Here is a 26,031-nt window from a genome sequence, read left to right as displayed (position 1 = left end):
AGTACCCTAGATGGAAAAGTTGGTTGGGTAGTACCCAAGATGGAAAAGTTGGTTAGGTAGTACCCTAGATGGAAAAGTTGGTTAGGTAGTACCCTAGATGGAAAAGTTGGTGAAAAATGGAACTTTGTGCCGTAGGAGGCAGGACAAGGGGACAGAAAGCAATTACAGCAGTTCATGGATCATCAGGTTTAACAAAAGATTTGATAACAGGTGAGACAAATGGTAAATGTAAAAGAGTTTGTGAGACAATGGCAAAGGCAGTAGATAAGTAGGTGGGTTAGACAGCAGTTGAAACCATTGACAAATAGATAAATGGGTTTGATAACAGTAAGGGAAGTAGATGAGTATTGAACGACATCAACAGCTGGGGCAGTAGACAAGATGATGATTAGGTTAGATACCAGTTGGGACAGTAGATGAGAGGTAGATGAATAGATTAGACAGCAGCTGGGGCAATTGACGAGAGGTGAATGAATAGATTAGACGACATCTGGGGCAGGTGACGAGTGGTAGATAGATAGATTAGACAACAACTGGGGCAGTTGATTAGAGGTGGATGAATAGATTAGACAACAGCTGGGTCAGTTGACAAGGAGTGGATGGATAGATTAGACAGCAGCTGGGGCAGTTGACGGAATGGATGAATAGATTAGACAGCAGCTAGGGCAGTATACCAGAAGGACAAATAAGCTGGATGACAGTCTTGACAGTAGAGAAGTATGGTAGCAGGTCTAACAACAATTATGGTAGTAAATAAACAGTGGATTGGAATGTTTAACAGTATCCGGGCTAGTGGAGAAGAAGTGGATTGGTAGGTTAGTCAACAGTTAGGACAGTAGACGACAAGTAAATTAGTAGATCTAACAACGGTTGAGATAGTAAGAGAGGAAGTGGGTTTGCAGATTACACTACAGTTGTGGCAGTAAAAAATAGTGGCCTGTTAGGTTTCACAACTGGAACACTAAGAGAGGAAGTGGATTGGTACATTTAATAACATCTGGGATAGTAGATAGGAAGTGTTTAGGAGGTCGGACAACAATTTGGGTAGTGCACAAGAGGTAGGGTAGTAGGTTAATTCACATCTGACTTAGTGCTTTGTGGTGCAGGTGCTGGTGGAGGTGATGAGAATGAAGGCAGCCCAGCAGGTGGAAGAAAGCCAGCTGCGATATAGCCAGCAGGTGCTGCAGCAACAGTTCCGGGAAACAACTGCCTTGGTCAGTGAGGCACGCCGCACCCTTAACGCCCTCACTCCAACCCTCAACAAATACAGAAGGAAGGTATGCTTATGCTTTGCTGTTAGTTCTATCTTGGATCTTCCTTTGGTGATCAATATGTCTCCTTATGTCATATATATACAGCTTTGTATGATAAACTCTAACCACACATCATCTCATAGCCATTCCCTGGTCATATGTTCCCCTGCAGTTACAGCTGTGTCAGATCCATTCCTGGGTCATATGTTCCCTGACAATTACAGCCTATGTTCCCTTACAGTTATAGCCACAGTTACAGCCTAGTATAAACAACTGGTCACACATCCTCATGAGCTTACCCTTCAGCTGAAAGTCTCCTTGTACCAGTGCACTTGGAAACTGGTCTTCTTTAACAACCTTCTACCTCTACACCGCTTTGTGATAAGAGTTTTAATGGCAAATCCCTAGTAACAGACTTTTAATTTTATATTGCTTTGCTACTGTTCCTTGCTCTTAAACCTGCTAGAACCATCCTTGTGTCTGTTCTTCTCTTTAGAATTACTCCTTTCTCACATGTCCCTTAAAACAAACTTCTGGACACAGATCAACTTGTGAAAATTTTTTTGCCATATTTGAATCACTTCTTTTTCTCGTGATTCTTAAAACAAACACCCGGGTCACAGATCAACTTGTTACCACTATCTGGCCACATTTTCACTTGTAACAACTACTGATCACATGGCCCATTCAACAACACTGTGATCACATATCCATGAAACAACCCAGATGATCCCTTGTACCAACCTTTGTCACACATCTTGTAACACCCTTGTGGCTACATGTACTTTTTGACCCTCTCTTCACATGTCCCATTGTAAAATTTGTAAGAGTACACACTCTTTTGCTGATATTTCCAGGTCACTTCTCCCTTTTAACATAACTCTGGCCATACATCTTGCAACTACTACCTGGCCATGTATCCCCTTTTAACAATCTGCCGTAACATTACAATGTAAGTCATGTCCTTATTAGATGCTATCATGTCACACTTTCCCTTTTTAGAAGCCTCTATCCACATGTCTCTGTATAACAACTCTATGATTATGCATCTTTTTGGAAGAATCATCTTGCTGAATCATCCTTTCCACAAATTTTCAACACAAATAACAGACTTCTTATAATCTCCAACTAGGCTGAAGCGGCAGAAGAAAGACGCATTAAGGGTGAAGAGGCGACACTAAGAGAGACTGCCAGAATGCAGGAGTTGAGTCAGCAGTACCGCTCACGTCTAGCCCAAACCACTGCCTTCTATAGTCAGCAGACGCAGGCTCTCTCCCAGATGCAGTACCAGGCACTGCATGAACAAGTCATGCAGGTACCTCTGCTTATATACAGCTGAAACATATCACATTGGCCATCTCTCTTTAATTCCTCAATGAAAAACAAATAATGTTATTGACAGAGTTTGCAAGTAGAAAAAAGGCTTATGAATATTCATAACTAAGTCAATGCCTAGTCAGGTTTATCTAGTCATAATGTTTTCCTTATCTGTATAGCACATTTGATCATGCTTTTCAGATACTTATGCATTGACCAGTGTGATATCAGTTTATTGGTAGGAATGCTGAATATGGTTTCAAACATGTTTTAAATGCTAATAAAGTGTGTGTATGCTGTAAGGCAGCACGGATCACATTGCCTGAAGCACATTCCTTGTCCAGACTTAAAGATTAAATCAGGATCATATGCTGTCTTTTGTCTTTCAGTCAAGTGTCTTTAATGTTAGAAGAGTTGTTTGTACTGTCTTGATATAAGGGATATAAGGTAGCCTTCTGAAAGCCATATGTCAATAGTATGGATGCTGATAATCCTCTAACCTGCTCCTAGTGACAGAACAAATCTTTTGTTCTCTCTTCACCTTGAATGATGCTAACCTTTCCTCACATCCCCACAAATTTCTTAATAATCCTTTGCCTTTCTATATAATCTCTGCACAGTCTAAAAACACTTTTCTGTGTGGATGCAAGCAAGTGTATAGACCAAATAGCACTTCATATGTTTTGAAGGTTTCCATTAAATGTGTAGCCATATGTATCTTTTAGTTCTGCTTGAAAACAAGTTTTTATTGTATAAACATGCATAGTATACCTGTCATATAGAATGATGACCACTCTATTCCTGCCATCATTCAAATGCTTTGAGTTCAATTCTCTCAAGTCTCATTTCTTAAACCATCTTGAATTTCACAACCCACTTTTTGATCATAAGTATGGCTTTTACTAGCTAGAATGTACAGGTGATATACTTTTTTTCTTATTCATGTTTGGTCATCCTCTTCATAAAAGAGGTGATTCATGTTTCAGCCCTTGATGTATTGATAGCTTTTGACTGGGTGTTGCATTAGGATATTATCTCTGAGCTCCCATCTCTCGGGTTTCCCCACTTACTCAGTTCATTCATACCTAGTCTCTCATTTAGGTGGTCTTTATCCATAATTGTTCATGGATCAAGTTTTTCCTAATACTTTATCAACATCAGTGTTTCTCAAAGTGCAGTTATGTATCACATGCGATTCCTCCTTTTTTTTTATTATTATTCCATTTCTTCTACTGATAACTAAATGCTCTCATATGAAGATGACTCAACACTCCATTTGTTTCACTTTGATCAACTCCATTTTCTACTTTTGTTCATACTATGTTTCATCTTATCACAGCTGCTTCTAAAAAACTCAAATTTGGATTGGATTTATCAGGTGGGCAGATACAATTTCTTTCCAGTTCTCTTTCAATACCCCCTCATATTTTTCTGATTTCCTATGATGGCTCTGTAATTCTACCACTCACCACCATTAATATTATTGATATGCTGTAACATCTGTCATCTTGGAAAAAGTGCTTCACATAAATTACCAAGTCTACCTCAAGAAGATAGTATTTGTGATTCCATGCCATAAATTCTTATCTTCTGAATAGTTGTTCTGATTATATAATTTTTTTTTTTTTTTTTTATACCTCGTCGCTGTCTCCCGCGTTTGCGAGGTAGCGCAAGGAAACAGACGAAAGAAATGGCCCAACCCCCCCCATACACATGTACATACGTACGTCCACACACGCAAATATACATACCTACACAGCTTTCCATGGTTTACCCCGGACGCTTCACATGCCTTGATTCAATCCACTGACAGCACGTCAACCCCTGTATACCACATCGCTCCAATTCACTCTATTCCTTGCCCTCCTTTCACCCTCCTGCATGTTCAGGCCCCGATCACACAAAATCCTTTTCACTCCATCTTTCCACCTCCAATTTGGTCTCCCTCTTCTCCTCGTTCCCTCCACCTCCGACACATATATCCTCTTGGTCAATCTTTCCTCACTCATTCTCTCCATGTGCCCAAACCACTTCAAAACACCCTCTTCTGCTCTCTCAACCACGCTCTTTTTATTTCCACACATCTCTCTTACCCTTACGTTACTTACTCGATCAAACCACCTCACACCACACATTGTCCTCAAACATCTCATTTCCAGCACATCCATCCTCCTGCGCACAACTCTATCCATAGCCCACGCCTCGCAACCATACAACATTGTTGGAACCACTATTCCTTCAAACATATCCATTTTTGCTTTCCGGGATAATGTTCTCGACTTCCACACATTTTTCAAGGCTCCCAAAATTTTTGCCCCCTCCCCCACCCTGTCTCCCGCGTTTGCAAGGTAGCGCAAGGAAACAGACGAAAGAAATGGCGCAACCCACCCCCATACACATGTACATACGTACGTCCACACACGCAAATATACATACCTACACAGCTTTCCATGGTTTACCCCGGACGCTTCACATGCCTTGATTCAATCCACTGACAGCACGTCAACCCCTGTATACCACATCGCTCCAATTCACTCTATTCCTTGCCCTCCTTTCACCCTCCTGCATGTTCAGGCCCCGATCACACAAAATCCTTTTCACTCCATCTTTCCACCTCCAATTTGGTCTCCCTCTTCTCCTCGTTCCCTCCACCTCCGACACATATATCCTCTTGGTCAATCTTTCCTCACTCATTCTCTCCATGTGCCCAAACCACTTCAAAACACCCTCTTCTGCTCTCTCAACCACGCTCTTTTTATTTCCACACATCTCTCTTACCCTTACGTTACTTACTCGATCAAACCACCTCACACCACACATTGTCCTCAAACATCTCATTTCCAGCACATCCATCCTCCTGCGCACAACTCTATCCATAGCCCACGCCTCGCAACCATACAACATTGTTGGAACCACTATTCCTTCAAACATACCCATTTTTGCTTTCCGGGATAATGTTCTCGACTTCCACACATTTTTCAAGGCTCCCAAAATTTTTGCCCCCTCCCCCACCCTATGATCCACTTCCGCTTCCATGGTTCCATCCGCTGACAGATCCACTCCCAGATATCTAAAACACTTCACTTCCTCCAGTTTTTCTCCATTCAAACTCACCTCCCAATTGACTTGACCCTCAACCCTACTGTACCTAATAACCTTGCTCTTATTCACATTTACTCTTAACTTTCTTCTTCCACACACTTTACCAAACTCCGTCACCAGCTTCTGCAGTTTCTCACATGAATCCGCCACCAGCGCTGTATCATCAGCTGATTATATAAATGACTGGTTTATCCTTGTATGGTGTACTGCTCTCACATCTGAGAAAGTTCTGGCTCTCATGAATACCTAAGTGATATTCAGGGTATTCCAATTTACCAATTCTTCCAGTCTTGATTTAAAACTTTATTCATTTGCTGTGTCCCATAGGGATGGGTCTCTTTTCCTCTTCCCCTTTGCTTCTTAGAACTGGTTGCTTGAGTAATTCTCACCTAGCCACTGTGTTATGTGATTACTATGTGGCCATTAGCAGCTCAAGGGTGGGATATTGTGAAAATCTAGGTTAATTAGAATAAAAGATGGTGATATGATTAGCAGAACTTAAGAAAACCTCACTTAACCCCCCTAGTTGCTGAGTATTATTGTAGAAATGTATTAAGGTGAATGTGATGAGCTGCTGGGGACAATGTAGGATGACTGCTTATGGGGAGTTTGGGCAGCAAGGTCTCAAGCCATCTGTTTGCTTATGATTCTAGGTTGTTGGTGTGACAGTGAAACTATGGTGTGGCTCTTCTGTTTCAACTAGACATTGAAAATTAAGATAATTTTCATCTCCTAGGGCAGGTTGATTATGGTTTTCACAGGTTCTGTTGACTTTTACATAAGTTTTACCTCACAGTTTGCCTGATGTTCATCCACATCCCCACTATCGCTTATCCATTATGAGATGAAATAAACTGGTGCTTCAGATCACGCTCCCTCAGTTTGGTTTACTTACATATGTTGAGTGAAAAGAGTTTATTGATGTTTCTTACAGATCCATAGCTTATTTCTGAGTTAACCATAATTACTACCCCCAGATGCTCCTCGTAATGCTAAAGGTATCTTCATAGATGTTGGATGATGTATGTGTATTAAAACATATAATAAAAGTCAGTCATTTCTAAACATCCTAATAACCATTCCTTAACTCCTATATCAACCAATACTCTGTGCTTTTGCATTAGGTAGTTGAGATTGACCGAGCCATTCAGCATGGTGTGTTGGCTCGGGAGTGGGTAGAACCTGATCTCTCAGCCCTTACTGACCTAAAGCCAACCTTCAATCCTCGCCATACATCTGCCCTTGACACTGCCACCAAGATACTCAAACCTTGCCAAGGTCAGCTTTTGTACATGTGATCCTCTGTTGCTGACTCAAACAATCTGTGAACAAAGGGCCTTTCACTCATGCATGCAGCCAAGGAGTTTGAAGATGATTCTCACTGAAAATTTCGTGTAGAGACAGTCCATTTTTTTTAATTAGTGTGACTGCTTCTTAGGCGAATGTTGTCAGATTTGTTTTATTCTTAGCAGGATCTCTATAAAAGTGTATACTAGGTTAATGGTTCATTAACAAAAAATATACAGTATTATATTGTTATTATTATTATACTTAATTGATGTTTCCCGCATCAGCAAGGTAGCACCAGGAAATAAATGAAGGATGGCCCATCCACTCGTATGCACATTATTATTACTATTTATTTATTTTTTATACTTTGTCGCTGTCTCCCGCACCAAGGAGGTAGCGCAAGAAAACAGATGAAAGAATGGCCCAACCCACCCACATACACATGTATATACATACACGTCCACACACGCACATATACACATCTATACATCTCAACGTATACATATATATACACACACAGACATATACATATATACACATGTACATAATTCATACTGTCTGCCCTTATTCATTCCTGTCGCCACCCCACCACACATGAAATGACAACCCCCTCCCCCTGCATGTGTGCGAGGTAGTGTTAGGAAAAGACACAAAGGCCACATTCGTTCACACTCAGTCTCTAGCTGTCATGTATAATGCACCGAAATCACAGCTCCCTTTCCACATCCAGGCCCCACACAACTTTCAATGGTTTACCCCAGACATTTCACATGCCTTGATTTAATCCATTGATAGCATGTCGACCCCGGTATACCACATCGTTCCAATTCACTCTATTCCTTGCTTGCCTTTCACCTTCCTGCATGTTCAGGCCCCGATCATTCAAAATCTTTTTCACTCCATCTTTCCACCTCCAGTTTGGTCTCCCACTTCTCCTCATTCCCTCCACCTCTGACACATATATCCTCTTGGTCAATCTTTCCTCACTCATTCTCTCCATGTGACCAAACCATTTCAAAACACCCTCATCTGCTCTCTCAACCACACTCTTTTTACCACCACACATCTATCTTACCCTTTCATTACTTACTCGATCAAGCCACCTCACACCACATATTGTCCTCAAACATCTCATTTCCAGCACATCCTCCCTCCTCCGCACAACTCTATCTGTAGCCCACACCTCGCAACCATATAACATTGTTGGAACCACTATTCCTTCAAACACCCATTTTTGCTTTCCAAGATAATGTTTTCGACTTCCACACATTCTTCAAGGCTCCCAGAACTTTCGCCCCCTCCCCCACCTTATGATTCACTTCCGCTTCCATGCCAAATCCACTCCCAGATATCTGAAACACTTCACTTCCTACAGTTTTTCTCCATTCAAATGTACCTTCCAATTGACTTGACCCTCAACCCTACTGTACCTAATAACCTTACTCTTATTCACATTTACTCTCAGCTTTTTCTTTCACACACTTACCAAACTCAGTCACCAGCTTCTGCAGTTTCTCACATGAATCAGCCACCAGCGTTGTATCATCAGCGAACAACAACTGACTCACTTCCCAAGCTCTCTCATCCCTAACAGACTTCATACTTGCCCCTCTTTCCAAAACTCTTGCATTTACCTCCCTAACAACCCCATCCATAAACAAATTAAACAACCATGGAGACATCACACACCCCTGTCACAAACCAACATTCACTGAGAACCAATCACTTTCCTCTCTTCCTATACGTACACATGCCTTACATCCTCGATAAAAACTTTTCACTGCTTCTAACAACTTGCCTCCTGCACCATATATTCTAAATACCTTCCACAGAGCATCTCTATCAACAGAGCATCTCTATCAACTCTGTCATATGCCTTCTCCAGATCCACAAATGCTACATACAAATCCATTTGCTTTTCTAAGTATTTCTCACGTACATTTTTCAAAGCAAACACCTGATCCACATATCTTCTACCACTTCTGAAACCACGCTGCTCTTCCCCAATCTGATACTTCGTACATGCCTTTACCCTCTCAATCAATAACCTCCCATATAATTTCCCAGGAATACTCATCAAACCTCTGTAATTTGAGCACTCACTTTTATCCTCTTTGCCTTTGTACAGTGGCACTATTGTACATAATCGCTGTTTCCCACGTTAGCGAAGTAGTGCCAGGAAACAGACGAAGAAATGGCCTATCCACTCACATACAGTACACATGCCTTACATCCTCAATAAAAACTTTTCACTGCTTCAAACAACTTGCCTCTGTGAACTCTATCATATGCCTTCTCCAGATTCACAAATGCTACATACAAATCCATTTGCTTTTCTAAGTATTTCTCACATACATTCTTCAAAGCAGACACCTGATCCACACATCCTTTACCACTTCTGAAACCACACTGCTCTTCCCCAATCTGATGCTCTGTACATGCCTTTACCCTCTGAATCAATACCCTCCCATATAATTTCCCAGGAATACTCATCAAACTTTTTATTTATTTTTTTTATTATACTTTGTCGCTGTCTCCCGCGTTTGCGAGGTAGCGCAAGGAAACAGACGAAAGAAATGGCCCAACCCCCCCCCATACACATATATATACATACGTCCACACACGCAAATATACATACCTACACAGCTTTCCATGGTTTACCCCAGACGCTTCACGTGCCTTGATTCAATCCACTGACAGCACGTCAACCCCGGTATACCACATCGCTCCAATTCACTCTATTCCTTGCCCTCCTTTCACCCTCCTGCATGTTCAGGCCCTGATCACACAAAATCTTTTTCACTCCATCTTTCCACCTCCAATTTGGTCTCCCTCTTTGCCTCGTTCCCTCCACCTCCGACACATATATCCTCTTGGTCAATCTTTCCTCACTCATTCTCTCCATGTGCCCAAACCACTTCAAAACACCCTCTTCTGCTCTCTCAACCACGCTCTTTTTATTTCCACACATCTCTCTTACCCTTACGTTACTCACTCGATCAAACCACCTCACACCACACATTGTCCTCAAACATCTCATTTCCAGCACATCCATCCTCCTGCGCACAACTCTATCCACAGCCCACGCCTCGCAACCATACAACATTGTTGGAACCACTATTCCTTCAAACATACCCATTTTTGCTTTCCGAGATAATGTTCTCGACTTCCACACATTCTTCAAGGCCCCCAGAATTTTCGCCCCCTCCCTCACCCTATGATCCACTTCCGCTTCCATGGTTCCATCTGCTGCCAGATCCACTCCCAGATATCTAAAACACTTCACTTCCTCCAGTTTTTCTCCATTCAAACTCACCTCCCAATTGACTTGACCCTCAACCCTACTGTACCTAATAACCTTGCTCTTATTCACATTTACTCTTAACTTTCTTCTTCCACACACTTTACCAAACTCAGTCACCAGCTTCTGCAGTTTCTCACATGAATCAGCCACCAGTGCTGTATCATCAGCGAACAACAACTGACTCACTTCCCAAGCTCTCTCATCCCCAACAGACTTCATACTTGGCCCCTCTTTCCAAAACTCTTGCATTTACCTCCCTAACAACCCCATCCATAAACAAATTAAACAACCATGGAGACATCACACACCCCTGCCGCAAACCTACATTCACTGAGAACCAATCACTTTCCTCTCTTCCTACACGTACACATGCCTTACATCCTCGATAAAAACTTTTCACTGCTTCTAACAACTTTCCTCCCACACCATATATTCTTAATACCTTCCACAGAGCATCTCTATCAACTCTATCATATGCCTTCTCCAGATCCATAAATGCTACATACAAATCCATTTGCTTTTCTAAGTATTTCTCACATACATTCTTCAAAGCAAACACCTGATCCACACATCCTCTACCACTTCTGAAACCACACTGCTCTTCCCCAATCTGATGCTCTGTACATGCCTTCACCCTCTCAATCAATACTCTCCCATATAATTTACCAGGAATACTCAACAAACTTATACCTCTGTAATTTGAGCACTCACTCTTATCCCCTTTGCCTTTGTACAATGGCACTATGCACGCATTCCGCCAATCCTCAGGCACCTCACCATGAGTCATACATACATTAAATAACCTTACCAACCAGTCAATAATACAGTCACCCCCTTTTTTAATAAATTCCACTGCAATACCATCCAAACCTGCTGCCTTGCCGGCTTTCATCTTCCGCAAAGCTTTCACTACCTCTTCCCTGTTTACCAAATCATTTTCCCTAACCCTCTCACTTTGCACACCACCTCGACCAAAACACCCTATATCTGCTACTCTATCATCAAACACATTCAACAAACCTTCAAAATACTCACTCCATCTCCTTCTCACATCACCACTACTTGTTATCACCTCCCCATTTGCGCCCTTCACTGAAGTTCCCATTTGCTCCCTTATACCTCTGTAATTTAAGCACTCACTTTTATCCCCTTTGCCTTTGTACAATGGCAGTATTGTACATAATCGCTGTTTCCCATGTTAGGGAAGTAGTGCCAGAAAACAGACTAAGAAATGGCCTATCCACTCACATACCCTTTTAAGTACATAAATGCCCATATACACACATATACATACATATACATATCAACACATAGGGGATTAAGAATACTTCCCACGTATTCCCTGCGTGTCGTAGAAGGCGACTAAAAGGGGAGGGAGCGGGGGGCTGGAAATCCTCCCCTCTCGTTTTTTTTTTTTTAAATTTTCCAAAAGAAGGAACAGAGGGGGCCAGTTGAGGATATTCCAAAAAAGGCCCAGTCCTCTGTTCTTAGCGCTACCTCGCTAACGCGGGAAATGGCGAATAGTTTAAAAGAAGAAAGAAAGAATATATATATATATATATATATATATATATGGTGTGGGAGGCAAGTTGTTAGAAGCAGTGAAAAGTTTTTATCGAGGATGTAAGGCATGTGTACGTGTAGGAAGAGAGGAAAATGATTGGTTCTCAGTGAATGTAGGTTTGCGGCAGGGGTGTGTGATGTCGCCATGGTTGTTTAATTTGTTTATGGATGGGGTTGTTAGAGAGGTGAATGCAAGAGTTTTGGAAAGAGGGGCAAGTATGAAGTCTGTTGTGGATGAGAGAGCTTGGGAAGTGAGTCAGTTGTTGTTCGCTGATGATACAGTGCTGGTGGCTGATTCATGTGAGAAACTGCAGAAGCTGGTGACTGAGTTTGGTAAAGTGTGTGAAAGAAGAAAGTTAAGAGTAAATGTGAATAAGAGCAAGGTTATTAGGTACAGTAGGGTTGAGGGTCAAGTCAATTGGGAGGTAAGTTTGAATGGAGAAAAATTAGAGGAAGTAAAGTGTTTTAGATATCTGGGAGTGGATCTGGCAGCGGATGGAACCATGGAAGCGGAAGTGAATCATAGGGTGGGGGAGGGGGCGAAAATCCTGGGAGCCTTGAAGAATGGGTGGAAGTCGAGAACATTATCTCGGAAAGCAAAAATGGGTATGTTTGAAGGAATAGTGGTTCCAACAATGTTGTATGGTTGCGAGGCATTGCCTATGGATAGAGATGTGCGCAGGAGGGTGGATGTGCTGGAAATGAGATGTTTGAGGACAATGTGTGGTGTGAGGTGGTTTGATCGAGTAAGTAATGTAAGGGTAAGAGAGATGTGTGGAAATAAAAAGAGCGTGGTTGAGAGAGCAGAAGAGGGTGTTTTGAAATGGTTTGGGCACATGGAGAGAATGAGTGAGGAAAGATTGTCCAAGAGGATATATGTGTCGCAGGTGGAGGGAACGAGGAGAAGTGGGAGACCAAATTGGAGGTGGGAAGATGGAGTGAAAAAGATTTTGTGTGATCGGGCCCTGAACATGCAGGAGGGTGAAAGGCAGGCAAGGAATAGAGTGAATTGGATCAATGTGGTATACCGGGGTTCACGTGCTGTCAGTGGATTGAATCAGGGCATGTGAAGCGTCTGGGGTAAACCATGGAAAGTTGTGTGGGGCCTTGATGTGGAAAGGGAGCTGTGGTTTCGCGCATTATTGCATGACAGCTAGAGACTGAGTGTGAACGAATGGGGCCCTTTGTTGTCTTTTCCTAGTGCTACCTCGCACACATGAGGGGGGAGGGGGATGGTATTCCATGTGTGGCGAGGTGGCGATGGGAATGAATAAAGGCAGACAGTGTGAATTGTGTGCATGGGTATATATGTATGTGTCTGTGTGTGTATATATATGTGTACATTGAGATGTATAGGTATGTATATTTGCATGTTTGGACGTGTATGTATATACATTGTGTATGGGGGTGGGTTGGGCCATTTCTTTCATGTGTTTCCTTGCGCTACCTCGCAAACGCGGGAGACAGCGACAAAGCAAAATAAAAAAAAAATAATACATACACACACAGACATATACACATATACACCTGTATATATTCATACTTGCTTGCTTTCATCTATCTCTGTCGCTACCGTGCCCCACAGGAAACAGCATTGTTACCCCCTGCTTCAGCGAGGTAGCACCAGGAAAACAGACAAAAATGCCACATTTATTCACACTCAGTCTCTAGCTGTCATATGTAATGCTTCAAAACCACAGCTCCCTATCCACATCCAGGCCCCACAGACCTCTCCATGGTTTACCCCAGTCATTTCACATGCACTGGTTTAGTCCATTGACAGCACGTTGACCCCAGTATACCACATCATTCCAGTTCACTCTATTCCTTGCACACCTCTCACCCTCCTGTATGTTCAGGCCCTGATCGCTCAAAATCTTTTTCACTCCATCCTTCCACCTCCAATTTGGCCTCCTGCTTCTCTTTGTTCCCTCCACATCTGACACATATATCCTCTTTGTCAATCTTTCCTCACACATTCTCTCCATATGTCCAGACCATTTCAACACACCCTCTTCTGTTGTCTCAACCACACTTTTTATTTCCACACCTCTCTTACCCTTTCTTTATGTACTTGATCAAACCACCTCACACCATATATTGTCCTCAAGCATTTCATTTCCAACACATCCACCTTCCATACAACCCTATCTATAACCCATGCCTCGCAACCATATAACATTGTTGTAACTACTATTCCTTCAAACATACCCATTTTTGCTCTCTGAGATAATGTTTTCTCCTTCCACACATTCTTTATTGCTCCTAGAACCTATGCCCCCTCCCACACCCTGTGACTCACTTCCACCCCTCTCCAAAACTCTTGCATTTACCACCCTAACCACCCCATCCATAAGCAAATTGAACAACCATGGGGGACATCACACACCCCTGCCATAGACAGATATTCACTGAAAACCTATCACTCTCCTCTCTCCCTACTTGTACACATGCCTTACATCCTTGGTAAAAACTTTTCACTGCTTTGAGCAACTTACCTCCCACACCATATACTCCTAAAACCTTCCACAAAGCATTTCTATCAACCCTATCCATAAATGCTACTTGCAAATCCATCTGTTTTTCTAAGTATTTTTCACATACATTCTTCAAAGCAAACACCTGATCCACACATCCTCTACCACTTCTGAAACCACACTGCTTCCCCAGTCTGATGCTTTGTACATGCCTACACCCTCTTAATCAATACCCTCCCATATAATTTCCCAGGACTGCTCAACTAACTTATGCCTCTGTAGTGTGAACACTTACTTTTATCTCCTTTGTCTTTGTACAGTTGCACTATGCATGCATTCCACCAATTCTCAGGCACTTCACCATGGTCCATACATACATTGAGTATCCTTACCAACCAATCAACAGCACAGTTACCCCCCTTTTTAATAAATTCTGCTGCAGTACCATCTAAACCTGCTGCCTTGCTGGATTTCATCTTTCACTGAGCTTTCACTACCTCTTCTCTCTTCACCTAACCATTCTCCCTGACACATGTATGTGGTACATGATGCAAGATTTCTGTAGCTATGCAGATGTTCTAAGTGAGTCAGTATTCTAATTTTGTGATGTAATCATTGTCAGTGCTGTGACATGATTGTGAGATCATTAGCTTATGAGAGGGCATTGAAGGCGTAGCTTGCAGGTGTTTGGCAGTCTTGTATGAAGAGTTTGAAGAGGATTGGAGAAATAACTGCTCCTCATGAGGAATTTCACTGGATTCTGGATGTGAAGCCATTGTGAACGACAGTGGCATGTTGGCCTAGGTATGAAATTAGTTAAACAATTTTGTTATTGTTGTGGAGGGTGGTGTATGAAATTAGTTAAACAATTTTGTTATTGTTGTGGAGGGTGGTGTATGAAATTAGTTAAACAATTTTGTTATTGTTGTGGAGGGTGGTGTCAAGTATCTTTTGTGTGAGGATGTGTCAAGTACTCTTATCAAATGTTTAGCTGATATATGTTGTCACTGGTACACAGCAAGAGATGGATTGTAGTTAGTTGAAACCATCCAGGATGTGTTGTGTGTGGTCTGTGTGCAGTTTAGTGGTTAAGTGATTGGGATCTAAAGCTGTACTATGTGGGCAAGAGAGGCCTCTTAATTGATTCTGTTGTGGAACAGTTTTTCATGGAGTTTGGATACTGATGACGGTAGAGATATGGATTAATAGGAGGGGGTGGTTAGAGGGGCTTAGTGGGTTTTAGGTTTCCAGATGTTTAGGGTTTTGTTGTGAAGCTAGGAGTAGCAGAAAATGTTGATGCTTGGAATGCTTTAGGCCAAAATGTTTTATGTGAAATTTTGGTATGTTATTGGATGGTTTTATCAGAATGGAGTTTGTGTGGTTTTTTCACGACTCTTTGGTTTAGGAGTGTAGTTGATTTGTGGCCAATTTTAAGTAGTGCTCATGGGTATGTTTGCGTGTTCTCTAGGATAGATGATTTTGTTTCAGGTTAGAATTGCTTCATGTGTGGATAATGGAGGAGTATGGGATGTGTATTGTATTGGTCATTAAAGTTGGTTGCTGTTGACTTTGTGATACTTAGTGTCAAGGAAGATATGCCCAGTTTTCCACATGTTTGTCAGTGATTAGGTTTGTGATGGTATTCTTTGGAGTTTGAATCTTTTCTCTGGCATCTGATAATGGTGTACTCTGCCTGATTGTCCATTTGCACTATTAGTTCTACAATTTTTGGAGAAAATTTTGGGTTGTATTGTTTTCTTTGACCTTGTAGTAAAGTGTTTTTGCTGGCATGGTTAGTGATGGTAAAGGAGTGTAAGAAGGCTTGCTATGGTGATTTGGATTGGATGGGTTATCTGAAGTGGTATCAGGATGGGTAAATAGTAAGAGGATAGTTTGTTTAGTGTGCTAGGGGTGGTCCTTTCTTACAGTACTGGAGTGCAGAAGGTAATATCTGGTGAGTTAGCTGTTGAAGGTGGTGGGCTGGAACTCTAGTTGGTTGGTTGTTTGATATGTGCTGAATGCATGCATTTAGTTTAGAAGCAGTTTTCCTTTTGGATCTTGGTTGTAAGTGTTGTGCCTTGCAGGATGGTGGGCATTGAAATCTTCATGTAAATACGTTTGGGTATATTGGGCAGGTTCTGTAGTTAAAGAATTTTGATTATGCTGTAGTAAGTGTTGTGCCATTTCAGTTTCATGGATTGTATTTCAAGAGTATTGTCACTGTGATGTTTTGTACTTTGAGGGGTCTGTGAGTGAAAAGTTAAGGTGTATAAGTTTGTTGCATCTGACAATGCAAGTGTCTGTAGACACGTCTCATGTTTGGTCACCACACTGAAAGAAGTGGATACAGCTCATAGAGAAGGTCCAGAGGAGGGCAGCTTGTAAAATGAAACTCCTCTTACTTTTGTATGCAGACATCAGCATACACATATGCCTCATTTACAGTGATACATATAGATCATTGGCTTTACTTATGCACTACAGGTGCATGGACTGTTGAATCTGTAACTGAAGATACCCTTTTATATGCTTTTAATTAACTTAGAAAATGCAAAATTTTACTAAATCAGCTAGAACTTCAAGTCTGTGACAGTTAGAAGTACATTTCCTTTTTCATAAAATAATCTGAGCTTGGAGTGATTTTAAGCTTTTGGCTTCGAATGTAACTAGGAGTTGCAGGACTTTTGGAGTTGATTTTAAGCTTTTGGCTTCGAATGTAACTAGGAGTTGCAGGACTTCTAGACTGAATTGGCCTTTTAACAGTATTCATATTCACTAGATATATGGCTATGCACATGAGATCAACTAGAAATTTTGTTTGAATGGTACTGAAAATGAAACTGTTCCAGCAAGTCATTTGTGTTCATTAATTACTTTGTTACTCCATGCAATGACTCATAGTTGATACAGGATTATATGAAGAGTACTTTAACACCAAGCCTTGCCTTTATTTCATTCATATACATAACTTGAAACAGGAGACATCATGCTAATGTAATGACTACAGTGAACTGACATTAGGTCTTCATGATAGAATGTCCCTTTGATTTTATGATTTATTATCATGATAAAACCATAATATTGCATTAAATATTTCCATGATTAAGATCATAAGGGAATATTTATGGTACCAGTCACAGGTATTGTTGCCCACCTAAAGGCTGAGTCTGTCAATAGATATTCACTTGTTCTTAGTGATGATAGCCTAAACATAAAAGAACAATAGGATTGAATAATAAACATTTGACTAGAGAGTGTTGATGATAGGAAAGAGACTGAAGCACGTGCTTGTATCACCAGATGGGTCAGTGGAAAGGTTTGATGAAGATCCCAGAGTGGATGAGCAGTTCCTCACCAGCTTGGCAAAGGATGCTGTCTTCCTAATCAATGCTGACACCTCCCACCTTACCAGCCATGGCCCTCTCCTCATGCTTGAGCATATTTTCTGGGTATGTCTTGTATGCAGTGCTACCATTTTGTTATCTTCTCCATGAATAACCTATTCATTATGGCTTTATGGCTATACTTTTGTAGGTCTGAATTTCAGTCTGGCATTGTTCGTATATTTGTATTTTAACATTCGTTTCTCAAGCCCTCTTCTTTGTATTGCTCCATGTTTGTGTGTTTTACATTAATAGAATTCAAAATAACAGAATTATTATTTTGTACATTAACTATAGAGTGGGTAACAATCTTATGCATATGAAATGTGCTAGGTACTAAATCTCCAGCACCTAACTCATCTTTGACAGTACGTTCATTCATACTCAATTCTTGTGTTGCAGGTGTCAGGCCTTTTGTCAGGCTTCACAGAAGTGAAGATTATTCTGACTTCTGTTTTCTCATGACACCTGGTCATTTATTCTTGATGATTGCAGTGACATGATAGTTCAGATGTACAAAATTGAATAGATTCTGCAGAAATGAATTCATGCATTTGAAAAGCAAAAAGTTCCCTTAAGGATCTTTGTGGGGATTTGAGTTATGTTAATTCTTACAGGAATCTTTGATCTCCCTGACTTTGATTTTTGATCTTACACTGAAAGGAGCTGGAGGGAGTGGTGGGAGGGTGCCTTCCATTTTACTGTCTTGTCTCCATCACAAATAAGATTAGGGCCTAGGATGCTACAGTTGTCCTCCTGCAGATAACTTTGTCGTGGACCATCAGGTCTTCTTTTATCTGTCTTACCCAACTAACACATAATTAAATTGTCTCATCCCATACAGGAGCTAGGTATCCACTCAGAAGCAGATGTGCTACAACTTCTACGCATAGCCCGACGTAACGTTGTCCATCGTCCCCAAAGGTATCTGGAGAATTAAACATTAAAGCATTTTATGTCATGAACTTTAGACTCTGATTTATATAAAGTCATTTTAGTACATGCATATAAGTGATGCCTGTAAGACAGAAAATTTTTAAAAATGAGTCTAAGCATAAGTATTTTGTCCACAAACAAGGTAGGTAGTAGTTGGTAGGCAGTCAATAACAAGGGAGATATATTACCATACTACCCACTTAGGTATCAGGAAGGTTTCTGATGGCTGAGTAATGAGCCAGTACTTCATTGGTTGTCAGTTTGCACTCCTCTGACCCAGGTAGCTGTCTTTTCTTTCTGCCGAACCCACAAGTGGACTACTGTCATTCTGTCCACAAATTTAATATCACTCCTCGTCATACATAACACTTGACAACACTTAACTTACACAGCTCATTTTTTGTAACTCAAGATTTTCCTGTGATGAGCATTATGCGCTAGCCTCTGCTTTTTGGCAAATGGTAGGAGCAGTAGATAGAAGTAGCTGGTAGCAATATTTAGGCAGGGGCACTAGGTGGATGTAATAAGTAGGATAATTAGGCAGGAACATTTGGTTGAAATAGTCAGTAAGAACACTAGGTAGTATCCTCTGCAAATGCTGCACTAGAGTTGCCCTCTGCCACTGGCCTGTTAAGGGTGAGGCACTAAAGGCTAAGAAGCGGCACTTGAGTTCACCAGTTATGGAGACCATATTACCAAGGCCACTCCCTAGAGGGAGTTCCAGGTGGGAATAGGAATCAGAGATATAGATTTGATAGTTAGATAGATCCACAAGCATACAATCTCTCCTTGTCATATGTAACATTTGACAACCATTAACTCACACAGCTCATTCTTCATAACTTGATTTTCCTTTGGTGAGAACTTTGCACTAGCCCTGCCTTTTGGCAAAATTGTAGGTAGGAACATTTGGTAGAAACATTAGGTAGAAGTAGTTAGTAGGAACATTAGGCAGTGCATTTGATAGTAGTAGTTGGTTGGAACATTAAGTAGGAGCCTCTGCAAACTCTGTGCTAGAGTAGCCTTGTGCCTGTGGCCTGTGGCCTGTTAAGGGTGAGGCATTACAGGCAAAGAAGCAGCACTGGAGTTCACAGGATATGAAGACTCTGTTCCCATGGTCACTTGAGGGTGTTCCAGTTGGGAACAGACATCATATAGACAAATGTATAGATAATAACCATCCTATGATTTTGTGTATTCTTCGTACATTCACTGAATTATCTTATAATGATTTTTGATATCTACATAAGCAGCCCTGATGATTTTGAGGTATTCTTGTATGCTACAAATTTTAAAGTTAATATATACACAGATAGGCAACAAGGGAATTTGGTTGTCATTAAAAATGTTTTGAGCTCAGCAAAGTACAGTGACAATGCAGTCTTTGTTGAAGGGGAAAATGAAATATAGAATATCCCTGGGGATAGGGGAGAAACAATACTTCCCACACATTCCCCACACGTTGTAGAAGGCAACTAAAGGGGACAGGAGTTGGGGGCTAGAAACCCTCCCCTCCTTGTATTTTAACTTTCTAAAAGGGGAAACAGAAGAAGGAGTCATGTGGGGAGTGCTCATCCTCCTCAAAGGCTCAGACTGGGGTGTCTAAATGTGTGTAGATGTACCCAAGATGAGAAGAAGGAGAGATAGGTAGTATGTTTGAGGAAAGGAACCTGGATGTTTTGGCTCTGAGTGAAATGAAGCTCAAGGGTAAAGGGGAAGAGTGGTTTGGAAATGTCTTGGGAGTAAAGTCAGAGGTTAGTGAGAGGACAAGAGCAAAGGAAGGAGTACCACTACTCCTGAAGTTGGAGTGGTGGGAGTATGTGATAGAGTGTAAGAAAGTAAACTCTAAATTTATATGGGTAAAACTGAAAGTGGTTGGAGAGAGATGGGTGATTATTGGTGCCTATGCACCTGGTCATGAGAAGAAAGATCATGAGAGGCAAGTGTTGTGAGAGCAGCTGAATGAGTGTGTTAGCAGCTTTGATGCACGAGACTGGGTTATAATGATGGGTGACTTGAATGCAATGGTGAGTAATATGGCAGTTGAGGGTATAATCAGTGTACATGGGGTGTTCAGTGTTGTAAATGGAAATGGTGAAGAACTTGTAGATTTATGTGCTGAAAAAGGACTGGTGATTGGGAATACCTGCTATAAAAAGAGAGATACATATAAGTATACATATGTAAGTAGGAGAGATGGCCAGAGAGCATCAATGGATTACTTGTTAATTGATAGGCAAGTGAAAGAGAGACTTTTGGATGTTAATGTGTTGAGAGGGGCAACTGGAGGGATGTTTGATCATTATCTTGTAGAGGCAAAGGTTTTCAGAAGAGAGAATGTTGGGGTGAAAAGAGTAGTGAGAGTAAGTGAGCTTGGAAAGGAGACTTGTGTGAGGAAGTACCAGGAGAGATTAGATGCAGAATGGAAAAAGGTGAGAGCAAATGACGTAAGGGGTGTGGGGAAGGAATGGGATGTATTTAAGGAAGCAGTGATGGCTTGCGCAAAAGATGCCTGTGGCATGCGAAAGGTGGGAGGTGGGCAGATTAGAAAGGGTTGTGAATGGTGGGATGAAGAAGTAAGATTTAGTGAAAGAGAAGAGAGAGGCATTTGGACAATTTTTGCAAGGAAATAGTGCAAATGACTGGGAATTGTATAAAAGAAAGAGGCAGGAGGTCAAGAGAAAGGTGCAGGAAGTGAAAAAGAAGGCAAATGAGAGTTGGGGTGAGAGAGTATCATTAAATTTTAGGAAAAATAAAAAGATGTTTTGGAAGGAGGTAAATAAAGTGCGTAAGACAAGGGAGCAAATGGGAACTTCAGTGAAGGGGGCTAATTGGAAGGTGATAACAAGTAATGGTGATGTGAGAAGGAGATGGAGTGAGTATTTTGAAGGTTTGTTGAATGTGTTTGATGATAGAGTGGCAGATGTAGGCTGTTTTGGTCGAGGTGGTGTGTGAAGTGAGAGGGTTAGGGAGAATGGTTTGGTATACAGAGAAGAGGTAGTGAAAGCTTTGCGGAAGATGAAAGCCGGCAAGGCGGTGGGTTTGGATGGTATTGCAGTGGAATTTATAAAAAAAGGGGGTGACTGTGTTGTTGACTGGTTGATAAGGATATTCATTGTATGTATGGTTCATGGTGAAATGCCTGAGGATTGGCAGAATGCATGCATAGTTCCATTGTACAAAGGCAGAGGGGTTAAAGGTGAGTGTTCAGATTACAGAGTTGTAAGTTTGTTGAGTGTTCCTGGGAAATTATATGGGAGGGTATTGATTGAGAGGGTGAAGGCATGTACAGAGAATCAGATTGGGGAAGAGCAGTGTGGTTTCAGAAGTGGTAAAGGATGTGTTCATCAGGTGTTTGCTTTGAAGAATGTGTGTGAGAAATACTTAGAAAAGCAGATGGATTTGTATGTAGCATTTATGGATAAGGAGAAGACATATGAAGAATAACAGATTGATTTGTATGTAGCATTTTTGGATCAGGAGAAGACATATGAAGAATAACAGATTGATTTGTATGTAGCATTTATGGATCAGGAGAAGACATATGATAGAATTGATAGAGATGCTCTGTGGAAGGTATTAAGGGTATATGGAGTAGGAGGTAAGTTGCTAGAAGCAGTGAAAAGTTTTTATCGAGGATGTAAGGCATGTGTACGAGTAGGAAGAGAGGAAAGTGATTGGTTCCCGGTGAATGTTGGTTTGCGGCAGGGGTGCGTGCTGTCTCCATGGTTGTTTAATTTGTTTATGGATTGGGTTGTTAGGGAGGTGAATGCAAGAGTTTTGGAGAGGGGCAAGTATGTAGTCTGTTGTGGATGAAAAGGCTTGGGAGGTGAGTCAGTTGCTGTTTGCTGATAATACAGCGCTGGTGGCTGATTCGGGTGAGAAACTGCAGAAGTTGGTGAGTGAGTTTGGTAAAAGTGTGTGAAAGAAGAATGCTGAGAGTAAATATGAATAAGAGCAAGGTTATTAGGTATGGTAGGGTCGAGGGACAAGTTAATTGGGATGTAAGTTTGAATGGAGAAAAACTGGGGGAAGTGAAGTGTTTTAGATATCTGGGAGTGGATTTAGGAGCAGATGGTACCATGGAAGCAGAAGTGAGTCACAGGGTGGGGGGAGGGGGCAAAGGTTCTGGGAGCGTTGAAGAATGTGTGGAAGTTGAGAACGTTATGTCAGAGAGCAAAAATGGGTATGTTTGAAGGAATAGTGGTTCCAACATTGTTGTATGATTTCGAGGCATGCTACAGATGGGGTTGTGCAGAGGGGGGTGGATGTGTTGGAAATGAGATGTTTGAGGACAATATGTGATGTGAGGTGGTTTGATCGAGTAAGTAATGAAAGGGTAAAAGAGATGTGTGGTAATAAAAAGAGTGTGGTAGAGAGAGTAGGAGAGGGTGTATTGAAATGGTTTGGTCACATAGAGAGAATGAGTGAGGAAAGATTGACAAAGAGGATATATGTGTCAGAGGTGGAGGGAACGAGAAGTGGGAGACCAAATTGGAGGTGGAAGGATGGAGTGAAAAAGATTTTGAGCAATCGCAGCCTGAACATACAGGATGGTGAAAGGCATGCTAGGAATAGAGTGAATTGGAACAATGTGATATACCGGGGTCGACATGCTGTCAGTGGATTGAACCAGGGCATGTGAAGTGTCTGGGGTAAACCATAGAAAGTTCTGTGGGCCTGGATGTGGAAAGGGAGCTGTGGTTTTGGTGCATTACACATGACATGTATAATGAAAAATAAGTAATGTTCACCTTCATCTAACAGTTTGGAACTCGTATAGAACACAGTAATTCATCCTACAGTTATTGAACTAATATAGAACTCGGTAAAACATAAAAGTTTGCAATTTTTCAACACCGGCACAATATATACATCACTTTGTTTCGAACTTTGATTCCCCAGTATAGGGTTTGATTTATGGATAGGATGATTGTAGAGTTTTCAATTACAGTTTTCGTGCTTATGGTATATATATTTTTTTTCTACTTTTCAGGGGAGATGAGGAGGAGGATACAGAAGGCAGTAATGGAGAAGACAACAAATCACTAAGTAAGTGTTTGATGCCCTTTTTTGCAGCATACACAACATGTAAAAGTGGATGAAAGTACTAGGGGAGTTAGGAGAGGATGCTAACACTTCCCCATATCAAAAGAAGACTAATCAGGCAATTTTCTTAGTTGTTTTTATATACAGTGTTGGTCATCTTTGTATGAGAATGGGCTATTTTTTCAGTACTGAATTCTAATTATTGTTTGTTGAGTATTCCTGGGAAATTATATGGGAGGGTATTGACTGAGAGAGTGAAGGCGTATACGGAGCATCAGATTGGGTGAGAACAGTGTGGTTTCAGAAGTTGTAGAGGATGTGTGGATCAGGTGTTTGCATTGAAGAATGTGTGTGAGAAATACTTAGAAAACATACAGATAGGTTTTTATGTGGCATTTATGGATCTAGAGAAGGCATATAATAGGGTTGATAAAGATGTTTTGTGGAAATTCTTAAGAGTATATGTTGTGGGTGTTAAGTTGCTAGAAGCAGAAAAGTTTTTACCAAGGATGTATGGTATATGTATGAGTAGGAAGAGAGGAAAGTGATTGGTTCTAAGTAAATGTCTGTCTGCAGCAGGGGTGCGTGATGTCCCCATGGTTATTTAATTTGTTTATGGATGGGTTGGTTAGGGAGGTAAATGCAAGAGTTTTAGAGAGAGGGGCGAGTACAATTCTGTCGGGGAGGAGAGGGCTTGGGAAGTGAATCAGTTGTTGTTCACTGATGATACAGCTCTAGTGGCTGATTCCAGTGAGGATGTATGGTATATGTGCGAGTAGGAAGAGAGGAAAGTGATTGGTTCCTAGTGAATGTCCATCTGCAGCAGGGGTGTGTGATGTCCCCATGGTTATTTAATTTGTGTATGGATGGGGTGGTTAGGGAGGTAAATGCAAGAGTTTTGGAGAGGGGGCAAGTACGAAGTCTGTTGGGTAGGAGAGGGCTTGGGAAGTGAATCAGTTGTTGTTCACTGATAATACAGCTTTAGTGGCTGATTTGGGTGAGAAACTGCAGAGGTTGGTGACTGAGTTTGGAAAAGTGTGTGAAGGAGCAAATTGAGAGTAAATGTGAATAAAAGCAAGGTTATTAGGTTCAGTAGGGTTGAGGGACAAGGTAAATTAGGATGTAAGTTTGAATGAAGAAAAACTGGAGGAAGTGAACTGTTTTAGATATCTGGGAGTTGACTTAGCAGCAAATGGAATGATGGAAGTGGAAGTGAGTCACAGGGTGGGGGGAGGGGACAAAGGTTCTGGGAGTGATGGAGAATGTGTGGAAAGAGAGAATGTTATCTTGTAGAGCAAAAATGGGTATGTTTGAAGGAATAGTAGTTCCAATGTTATATTGTTGCAAGGCATGGACTATAGATAGGGTTGTGCGGAGGAGGGTTGATGTGTTGGAAATGAGATGTGGTGTGAGGTGGTTTGATTGAGTAAGTAATGAAAGGGTAAGAGAGATGTGTGGTAATAAAAAGAGTGGTTGAGAGAACAGAAGAGGATATGTTGAAATGGTTTGTACATATGGAGAGAATGAGTGAGGAAAGATTGACAAAGAGGATAATGTGTCAGCGGTAGAGGGAACAAGAAGTGGGAGACCAAATTGGAGGTGGAAGGACGGAGTGAAAAAGATTTTGAGTGATTGGGGCTTGCACATACAGGTGGGTGAGAGGCATGCAAGGAATGGAGTGAATTGGAATGATGTGGTAAACCAGGGTCGACTTAGTGTCAATGGACAGAACTAGGGCATGTGAAACATCTGGGGTAAGCCATTGAAAGGTTTGTGGGGCCTGGACGTAGATAGGGAGCTGTGGTTTTGTTGCATTACACATGACAGCTAGAGACTGAGTGTGAACATGTGGCCTTTTTTGTCTGTTTTCCTGGCACTACCTCACTGAAGCAAGGGGTAGCGATACTGTTTCCTATGGGGTGGGGTAGCGCCAGGAATGGATGTAGGTAAGCAAGTATGAATATGTGCATGTGTATATATGTATATGTCTGTGTATATGTGTATATGTTGATATGTATGTGTATGTTTATGTATGGATATATGTGTATATGAGTGGATGGGCCATTCTTCATCTGTTTCCTGGTGCTACCTCGCTGATGCGGAAAACATTGATTTAGATAATAATAATTTCTAAGTAGGTGACACCTATTTATATATTCATCAGGCAATGATGAGGCCATTCCCTATTTGTCAAAAACTGATACCTCATACCCCCTAAGGAAAACAGTCGAAGTTTTGTCCCTGAATGTAATAACTGACAAATGCACAAGAGATACAGTACACTGCAAGGTGGCAGTGTATTAGTCAATGCTTTGTAGGTACCAGGCTTGTTTAGCTGTTCTTTAACACAAATCAAT

At 41.4% G+C, this 26,031-nt stretch overlaps 1 protein-coding gene across 3 annotated transcripts in view; it reads left to right on the top strand.

Annotated features, from left to right (window-relative positions):
* Nucleotides 1–26,031, top strand: part of LOC139745719 (dynein regulatory complex protein 1-like) — a 94,328-nt gene that overhangs the window by 58,127 nt on the left and 10,170 nt on the right. For 2 of the 3 annotated variants that reach the window (XM_071656177.1, XM_071656176.1), the window contains exons 6-11: nucleotides 1,107–1,277; nucleotides 2,386–2,568; nucleotides 6,797–6,950; nucleotides 17,607–17,755; nucleotides 18,534–18,613; nucleotides 23,622–23,677. In XM_071656177.1, the coding sequence (XP_071512278.1) occupies nucleotides 1,107–1,277; nucleotides 2,386–2,568; nucleotides 6,797–6,950; nucleotides 17,607–17,755; nucleotides 18,534–18,613; nucleotides 23,622–23,677 (793 nt within the window). The remainder of the gene's footprint in view (nucleotides 1–1,106; nucleotides 1,278–2,385; nucleotides 2,569–6,796; nucleotides 6,951–17,606; nucleotides 17,756–18,533; nucleotides 18,614–23,621; nucleotides 23,678–26,031) is intronic. The other variant, XM_071656178.1, reaches the window with a different exon arrangement.

This window comes from Panulirus ornatus, chromosome 62 (assembly GCF_036320965.1).
Source record: "Panulirus ornatus isolate Po-2019 chromosome 62, ASM3632096v1, whole genome shotgun sequence".
Lineage (NCBI taxonomy): Eukaryota > Metazoa > Arthropoda > Malacostraca > Decapoda > Palinuridae > Panulirus > Panulirus ornatus.
The sequence above is the reverse complement of the archived record's forward strand: the minus strand, read 5'-3'. Positions and strand labels throughout refer to the sequence as shown.